This window comes from Microchirus variegatus (assembly GCF_963457635.1).
Source record: "Microchirus variegatus genome assembly, chromosome: 12".
In the NCBI taxonomy this organism is placed as follows: domain Eukaryota; kingdom Metazoa; phylum Chordata; class Actinopteri; order Pleuronectiformes; family Soleidae; genus Microchirus; species Microchirus variegatus.
In genome coordinates this window covers 28,696,958-28,706,473 of record NC_139813.1, presented here as the reverse complement: position 1 = coordinate 28,706,473, position 9,516 = coordinate 28,696,958, and the positions used below count along the sequence as shown (strand labels likewise).

At 43.7% G+C, this 9,516-nt stretch overlaps 2 protein-coding genes across 2 annotated transcripts in view; one reads left to right on the top strand and one right to left on the bottom strand.

The window, feature by feature from the left end:
- Positions 1–425: 425 nt before the first annotated feature.
- On the bottom strand, positions 426–8,507 carry LOC310934892 (protein NLRC3-like). Its single transcript, XM_083898692.1, has 10 exons — positions 8,417–8,507; positions 7,492–7,584; positions 6,260–6,338; positions 5,763–5,988; positions 3,875–5,678; positions 3,605–3,778; positions 3,338–3,511; positions 3,079–3,252; positions 1,192–1,238; positions 426–1,113 (listed from the first exon to the last, which is right to left on the bottom strand). The coding sequence occupies exons 2-10, from the start codon at positions 7,566–7,568 to the stop codon at positions 584–586; spliced, it is 3,285 nt and encodes a 1,094-aa protein (XP_083754818.1). The 5' UTR covers positions 7,569–7,584; positions 8,417–8,507; the 3' UTR covers positions 426–583.
- A 707-nt stretch (positions 8,508–9,214) lies between these two features.
- Positions 9,215–9,516, top strand: part of LOC310934891 (rho guanine nucleotide exchange factor TIAM2-like) — a gene marked incomplete at both ends in the record, with an annotated part of 33,543 nt that continues 33,241 nt past the window's right edge. The window contains 1 exon segment of the mRNA XM_083898691.1: positions 9,215–9,396. Coding sequence (XP_083754817.1) covers positions 9,215–9,396 — 182 coding nt within the window.

Here is a 9,516-nt window from a genome sequence, read left to right as displayed (position 1 = left end):
GAAACGAGGGCTGAGAAGGACGGACAACACAATGTGTGAGTGTTGTTCTGCTCAGACGCAGCAGGGGGCGCTGTTGTCAGACTACATGAAGAGGAGGAGCAGCAGTGCATGCTGGGACAGAAAGTCAGGTCAGTGAAATGATGATGATGATGATGATGATGATGATCTTCAGAGAAACTTCTTTATTTACATTTGATTTAAAACCTTTTATTTTATATAAAGCATTTTATTTCACTTGATTCACTTTTTGTTATTTTTGTATAAATGTATTAATTTTTACTTTATTTTTTCATTTTCACTTAAAACATTTGTTTTTGTTCATTAGTTTTACTTCATCTTATTTTGAACTAAAATCATTTTTTCATGTCTGTTTTGACTGAGTGTGAACCTCTGTGTTTCAGGCTGGTTCTCAGCAGCAGGGGGCGCTCACAGCACAGTCAGTAGCTCATTATAATGAGCAGCACAGGTAGACGACTCAGTTAATGACAGACAATCATTGTTTATGATGAATTACTGAGGCTTTAACATCAGGTTCTAAACAGTGAGACCTCGTCCACCACTGAAGCTGCTGTCTCTTCATGTTCTACAGAGAACACAGAGACACTGAGGAACCAGGAAAGACATAGAACCCAGGATACAGTGTTTGAGTGAATGTGGTCCTGAAGGTGTGGAGGTGGATCAGTGAGTCAGAGGAGACTCTGTAGAAGGACAGAGTCCCAGCAGGACAGTCCACAAACACTGAGACTCTGTTAGAGACAGAGGACGATGTGATGGATGTTAATGTACCACAGTGAAGGACAGAATAACCAAGATCATCAGAGCAGATCAGACTCCAGGACTGATTATTATATCCAAACAAACAGTCACGACTGTTCTTTTTCCTCTTGATTCCTCTGTAACTCACTGATAGTTCAACACTTCCTCTCCACTCGACCTCCCAGTAACAGAGACCAGTCAGACCAGATCTACACAGCAACTGAGGATAGTGATCAAATCTGTCTGGATGATCAGGATACGACTGATCTTCTGTCACAAAGGTCACTTTCCTGTTGTCTTCAGACAGTTTGAGTCTTCTGTTCATTGTGTTTGTGTCCAGTTCCAGTTCACATGAATCTGATGAAGAACAAGACACAGCTGCAGTTTATTGATGATCAGCTGAGATGTTGTTATTTCCTGTAAATCCATACTTACACTTCCTGACACCAGGTTTTAGCCACTGCTCTCCAGCATGGTCCATCCTGGAGGAAGAAACAGTCTGAATGAGTTTGTGTCTTAATGACGCACTCTGGTGGACACAATGATGAACTACACCCTGGTGTCAGATGAAGGACAGGTGTGTTTCAAAGACAAGACGGTGTCTGCAGAACCAGAGACCACAGTTTCAGGAGGCTACGCATTTTCTTAACAGCGCCACCATGTGGACAACACAGAAGACAACTCCTGTATATACATTTATAACTCCTGTATATACATGTTTAACTCTTGTTAATAAGACATTCACTCGTTCTCACGAGAGTCGAGTGTTTGTTTCTAGTTTTTATGTTTATTATTAACCTCTTCTTCCCTGAGCCTCTTTGTGGAGTCCCTGCTCTGAAATGACATGAAACTAAACTAAATAGAGTAAATCTCTGCAGTTACAAGCTCTATGTGGATTATCTTGGTATCAAACTACAGATAACACTTGTGAGATTCCACCAGAGGTGTAAGTTTCACTGTAGATGTCACTGTGTCAGAGTAAATGTACATAGAACACAGCATAACTGAAGGATTTTTTTCTCTCGCCTAAAAAAATATTGCATTTTAAAGCAAATATCACCTTTTAAAATCAGCAGTAGGAGCTTAAAAACACATGGAGGTCATGTGACAACATGTGGACATGAGCTGTGCAAAGTCTGATGCTGCTGAAGTGAAGCAGAGTGAAATTACAGAGGTTTTAGTAAAGAGATGTCTGGGCGTTATCACTTTGGCACAGTTTGGCACCATCTGTGTCATTTGAGATTTCTTAGGTACTAAATTATTAAAAACACATTTAATTTTATTTACATGTCACTACAGGTCTAAAAAGAACTTAACATGCTAAGTATGATAAAATATATGATAACTGTCGTACAACTGTAAATAGATGCTTCCTGTGCGTAATAACAACTCTGTGACTCTGCAGCGTGTTCAGTTACTCAGCGTCATAGCTCTGGTTTACCTTGGTCAATTAGGGTGATTGACAGCTCGTTTCAAACCTCTAAACCAATAGAATCAGGCTCCGCCCTCCAAATGCGTGTGAATCACTTAATTATCGAGTCAAAAGGACATAAATGCATATGACGCATTTGTGCGGACATTCGCCTTTCTCTAATCAGAACGATCTATTGTCGCTCTGTAATGATCAATCAGACCGGGATTTGTTCCCAAAGCATGCTGGGAAGTGTAGTTCTTCATTAGAAGTGGTTTTGTTCCGGTGGAAATAACTTGTTTTGATAAACAGCAAAGGTAAGACAACATTTCTGCTTGTTTTTCTTGAAAGTCAGTTGTTGTTTTGCTCTTATTTTGGGGCTGGATCTGTAAATCTTGATGTTTACATAATCACGCTGACGCTCCGGTGCCGCTTTTCAATGTGTGCGATGTAACTGTTTTTTCCGCTACTACTGTTTGATCCATGTGTGTTTTAACTGTGTTTGTTGAACTTTAGAATGATTTATATGAGCTTTTAGCTGAGTTTCTGACCTTTCTGTGGATATGCAGCATGTCTGTGTTTGTTAAAGTTAGATATGGTTTTATGACGCTTTTGTTGCTGCGTCTGACGCTGACCCTGATACTGAGAACATCAGTGAAGAAGAGATTAAACAAGAACAATATCTATCAGGCAGATGATCCACTGTGGCGCCCCCTAAAGGCAGGAGCCAGAAGAAGAAGAACAGGTGTTTAAAATGTTTGACTAATGTTTGGTTATATTCACTGACTTCTTATCACATTTGTCTCATAAACGACAGCAGAATAACAGAACATCTTCAACCTGAACCTTCTTACAAGTTTGAATGGTGCTGTTGAAGATGAAGCAGAAGAGGAAGAGGAGGAGGAGAATACCTGAGAGTGTCCAGTCTCCAGTGTGGACTCTTCAGTCCAGCAGACAGAAGCTTCTCTCCTGAGTTTCCTGGATGATTGAAGCTCAGGTCCAGTTCTCTCAGATGGGAGGGGTTGGAGTTCAGAGCTGAGGTCAAAGAAGAACATCCTTCTTCTGTGACCAGACAACCTGACAGACTGGAGTTAAGAAGATATGATGAACTCAGAACATCTTCATCAACAAGAACCTCAAGATCAACTGTCAAATAAAGTGAGTCCTGACCTGAGAGTCTCCAGAGAACAGTGAGGACTCTTCAGTCCATCACACAGCAGCTTCACTCCTGAATCCTGAAGGTCATTGTTACTCAGGTCCAGGTTTTTCAGGAGGGAGGAGTCTGAGTTCAGAGCTGAGGTCAGAGAAGAACATCCTTCTTCTGTGACCAGACAACCTGACAACCTAAAGAGACACAGACATGAAGGAGTGATGACTGAATAATGTCAGGACAGAGAGAACTTCAAGTTAATTTATACATTTTGAAACATTCCTAACCTGAGAGTCTCCAGAGAACAGTGAGGACTCTTCAGTCCATCACACAGCAGCTTCACTCCTGAATCCTGAAGGTCATTGTTCCTCAGGTCCAGGTGTCTCAGACTAGAGGACACAGAGCTGAGGACTGAGGACAGAGCTTCACAGCTTCTCTCTGAGAGTTTACAGTCACTCAGTCTGAGGTAGAAAACAGTGATGAACAAAAGGTTAAACATGTTTATCTTCTGCTCTTTAGAATATGTCTTATTAATATTTATATATTGATCCACGTACAGAGCTTTGTTGGAGGCTTTGACCACCGGCAGCAGCTTCAGAAGAGCCTTCTCTGAAGCAGAGAACTTCTTCAGGTCAAACTCTTCCAGATCTTTTCCTGATGACAGTAAGATGAAGACCAGAGCTGACCACTGAGCAGGAGACAGTGTCTCTGTGGACAGATGTCCTGATGTGAGGGACTCTTGGATCTCCTCCACAAGAGAACCATGGTTCAGTTCATTCAGACAGTGGAATAGGTTGATGCTTCTCTCTGCTGACAGATTCTCACTGATCTTCTTCTTGATGTACTTAACTGTTTCCTGATTGGTCTGTGAACCACTTCCTGTTTGTGTCAGTAGACCTCTTAAGAGCTTCTGATTGGTCTCCTGTGAAAGACCCAGGAGGAAGCGGAGGAACAAGTCCAGGTGTCCATTTGGACTCAGTAAGGCCTGGTCCACAGCACTCTGGTGCAGAGGATTCAGTTTATGTCTAAACAGTCTGGACCTCAGTCTGGACTTCAGTCTGGACCTCTGGATCAACAGATTTGTTCCAGAGTCTATGAAGGTCAGATGAACATGAAGAGCAGCCAGAAACTCCTGAACACTCAGATGGACAAAGCAGAAGACCTTGTCCTGGTACAGGCTTCTCTCCTCTTTAAAGATCTGAGTGAAGACTCCTGAGTAAACTGAAGCTGCTGTGATATCGATGCCACACTCTGTCAGGTCTGATTCATAGAAGATCAGGTTTCCTTTCTGCAGCTGCTCAAAAGCCAGTTTCCCCAGAGACTTAATCATCTTCATGTTCTCTGGACTCCAGTGTGGATCTGTCTCAGCTCCTCCATCATATTTGACCTTCTTCACTTTGGACTGAACCACCAGGAAGTGGATGTACATCTCAGTCAGGGTCTTGGGCAGTTCTCCTCCATCTCTGGTTCTCAACATGTTCTCCAGAACTGTTGCAGTGATCCAGCAGAAGACTGGGATGTGACACATGATGTGGAGGCTTCGTGATGTCTGGATGTGGGAGATGATCCTCCTGGCCTGCTCCTCATCTCTGAACCTCTTCCTGAAGTAGTCCTCCTTCTGTGGGTCTGTGAACCCTCTGACCTCTGTCACCATGTCAACACAGTCAGGAGGGATCTGATTGGCTGCTGCAGGTCGTGTGGTTATCCAGAGGCGAGCAGAGGGAAGCAGTTTCCCCCTGATGAGGTTTGTCAGCAGCACGTCCACTGAGGTGGACGCTGTGACATCAGTCAGGATCTCAGTGTTGTGGAAGTCCAGAGGAAGTCGACACTCGTCCAGACCATCAAAGATGAAGACCACCTTCAAGTCTTCAAACCTGCAGATTCCTGCTTCTTTGGTTTCAGTGAAGAAGTGATGGATGAGTTCCACCAAACTGTACTTCTTCTCTTTCAGCACATTCAGCTCTCTGAAGGTGAAGGGAAATGTCAACTCTATGTCCTGGTTGCTTTTGTCTTCAGCCCAGTCCAGAGTGAACTTCTGTGTTAACACTGTTTTCCCAATGCCAGCCACTCCCTTTGTCATCACTCTTCTGATTGGTCCGTCTCTTCCAGCTGAGGCTTTAAAGATGTCTTCTTGTCTGATGGTTGTTTCTGCTCTGTCTGGTTTCCAGGAAGCTCTTTCAATCTGTCTGACCTCATGTTCTTCATTGACCTCTCCAGTCCCTCCCTCTGTGATGTAGAGCTCTGTGAAGATCTCATTCAGGAGGGTGGGGTTTCCTGCTTTAGCCACGCCCTCAAACAAACACTGGAACTTCTTCTTCAGGTTTGATTTGAGTTGACGTCGACAAGCTGGAGCTCTTGTTTCTGAAAGAACACAAGAAAATAAATCAGTGAGTGGATCATTGAGAAAATAAGATGTTCTTCCTTTCACATTAAAAGTCCTCTTACTGATCTGCAGACAGTCAGCGAGCTTCTCCTGCTTCATCCTCCTCAAGAAGTTCTCTGTGATCTTCAGAAAGGCCTCTCTGCTCCTCCTCTGCTCCTCATCTTCACCATCCAACACCTCCTCATCCTCCCCCTGACTCTCTGAGACTTCTGTGTGATCTGTACCCAGAACCTTCTGGATCTTCTTCAGCTCGTTCTTCACAAAGCAGATGATGTTCTCCTCCAGCAGCTGGAACAGAACATGTGAAGTTTAACCTGAGATGATCAGTGACAGAGTGAAGTCCTGCAGGTCCACAGAGCAGCATCCAGTCTGTCAGGACCAGGACTCTGCAGGTCCACAGAGCAGCATCCAGACTGTCAGGACCAGGACTCTGCAGGTCCACAGAGCAGCATCCAGACTGTCAGGACCAGGACTCTGCAGGTCCACAGAGCAGCATCCAGACTGTCAGGACCAGGACTCTGCTTCAATATGAACAGTAGTGTCATGTACATGTACACACCTTAAATATAGAGTCCAGGTCTGCTCCATGCTGCTGGACAGACTGACCACTGAGAACCTCTGTCCTCTGCTGATCAACTCTGAGGAGAAAACATTCAGAGTCATTAACTAAAGCAGGTTTTCACTGAGCTGCACCTACGTTTCTTCTTCAGCCAAAGTCACATGACATGAGTTTGACAACTTGAAGACAAAAGTCCCTGAAGGACAGTCTCTAGTGTGTGTGTGTGAAGTCTCAAAGACACAATCAGAGAGGCTTGACCATGAGTCCCTGACCAATCACGGACTCTGACTAGATTTACTGTTGGACATGTTTTCAGAGACGAGGACAGGCTGAAGACATTTAGTGGACTGGTCCACCAAAGACAAGAAGACTGGTTTTCTGGATTAAACATGTTTTGGACTAGACAGGCTCCCCCTGGTGGAGGATCATGTAAGTGTGTGTTACTATGTGTGAAATTCTTACATCAGTTCACCATGTTTTTGTCCATCCTTGAAGCTAATAATACGACCTATAGACTGGTCACTCTTCATGGACAAACAGCTGGGTCCAGATCCAGGTCCAGGTCCAGGTCCAGGTCCAGGTCCTGCAGAGTCTGGTCTCTGTTGATGGATCCTCCTACAAACACAGGACATGTAAATCCACCATCTGCTCTGATAGATTGATGTCTTTAATGATGGACAGTATCAGGAGACAGAGATGGTTTGACCCAGATGGTGTCGGCTGCTCGGTGTCAAACTCTACACTGATCAACACATTTAAGACTTCCACTAAAACATGGAGAACATCTTCAGTCAGATCACTTTACCCAAAGCCAAGGACGTGAGCCAGGACTGTTCCACATTTATTCAACATTTCTTATTCTTTCATGGCTCCAGATCTGAGCTTAAAGAGACGGCTCTGTTTGGGACTTGGGTCCAGAATGTCTTGGTACTGGATCTGAGGTCCTAAATATAAGGTGTCTCTGGTGCTACATGGTGGATCATTTGAGTTGTTGACCTGTGAAGACCTCCATCATCTGACCTCTGTTCTTGTTTGAAGTGCATAGGATTATCCATGGACCAGTCACTCTTCATGGAGACACAGCTGGGTCCAGGTCCAGGTCCAGGTCCAGGTCCTGCAGAGTCTGGTCTCTGTTGATGGATCCTCCTACAAACACAGGACATGATGTGTCAATAAAACACTGAGCTGTGACATGGAGACGAGTCACATGATCCATGAGATCTTCATCTGACCTCTGACCCTCATGTTCCTCACACAGAGTGGTTTTAGAGGGCGGAGCTTCCTCTTCACTGTCCTTGATCTGATCCATAGCAGAGCGCCACCTGCTGGGAGAACACAGGACAATCATTACAGCATGGATTCCATTCCAAGTTAGTGTTAGCATGGGTGAACCAGCAGGTCCAGCAGGACCAAGAAGAGCCAGCAACACCAGCCGAGGAGGCGGAGTCAAGTCATAAGAACATGATGTCACAGGCAAGTGATTGTTTTGCAGTTAGCAGCATTAGCCAAGTTAGCTGAGAGAGGGTCAAAGGTCAAAGTCAAAGAAAACTGAAGATGACTTTGAATTATTGCAGAGGCAGCAAAAGCAAACACGCTGAACTTGTTAATGAAAGAGTTCACAAGTGTTTTATAAATGTTACATTTCAGTGTTTTTGGTGACAAAAGTTCAGTGGTTAATGTTGTGAATCAGTGTGATTATTATTCACATGATGAGAAGGTTTGATGTCAAACCATCACTCAGTGAATTAAGACCATAAACAACTTCAGCTCATTGGTGCTCAGCATCCATGTGATTCCAATGTGTCATATCAAATGTCAACCAGCAGATGTCAGCATTTATACTGTGTCAGCAGGGTTCAGAGGAACCAGGACATGTTCACATCCCATAATAAGAAAGGTTTGCAGTATTACAGCAGACATTTCAGCCTCTCTAAGTCACCACAGGGTCAATTCATTCTCTGTCAAAGCTCTGTTCATGTTATCAACGTGGTTTGGTTTGTTGACAAAAAGAACCTGGACAGTTTTTCAGAGAAAGTTTTCTCTTTCAGCAAAAGCACAAACGTCCTCTAAAGCAGTGATTTCAAACGTTTCAAACCTCACATTCATGAAGCTTCACAGTAACAAACATCATGTTTGAGATGAGTTTAGTTCTGTTACCTTCTGATGGTCAGAAATGATGGTCATGAAGCTGTTGAACGTCTGTCAAGTTATTCTGCTGTTTGAACAGGAAACAAACCACACACCAAAGTCTTCTCAAGTCTGATCTGAAGGAAACTTGATGAATCTGATCAAATAACTGCTCTGATCTGAACTTTAGACTCAACGACATCAACTGGAGTCAAACATTAACACAATCAGATCATAAACTTATGAAGTTCTAAGTCCAATCAGTTTAGTATCATCACGTTGTTTTCCATGACTTCATAGCTCCTCCTCCTCCTCTGTGGTGTTAATGAGTTAATGACTCTTATTGCGCGATAAGAAAATGGCACATGAATCTATTCACTAAGTTGAGTTTACACAGTGATGAATTTCACTTTATTTTGACGTGGATATAAACGTGGTTGAATTACGCAGTCGGGGCGAGAACGAGTCAGAACGAGTGTGAAATTAGTTTGGGAAACGTCTCAAACATTGAACGTGACGCTGAGGCCGAGTTTGCTTCAGGGCAAATTTGTTTTCAAGAAGCTTCCTGATGGAAATCTCGTTATTTGTTATTTGCACCTTGTGCAAAGTGGAATTAGTTTACTGTGGGAGTTCCTCGAGTCTGAAGTACCACCTGAATACAGAACATCCCTAAGGTGACGTTAGCAAGGATGCTAGGCCAATCACTGATGTAGTGAGAAGTGTTTGTCAAACTACGATGTTCGAGTGAAGCCGAGGTAAAACCGTCACCACAGCTCTGTCAACCAAGCTAACTCATCTCATAGCTCCATGGACTGTTGACCTATCATCATGTTAGAGATGATGGACTTGAGCTTATTCTCCACTGACGACACGTCTTACAAACTATCATGGAGGCCAAACATCATGAGGAGAATCCATGACCAGTACGTCGCAGACAAGACGGCGAAAGAGGAGGAGTTGACGGGGGCCATGTTTGTAGCACTGACTGTGGACGACTGTAAACAACATCAGTAAACAACATCAGTAAACAACCAAAACTACCTCATCAAAGTCAGCTGGGAGCTTCACTCGTTTGCCTTAGGTACGTTATGTAGCTTAGCTTCTTCAGCCTAACAGTTACACAGCTTTAG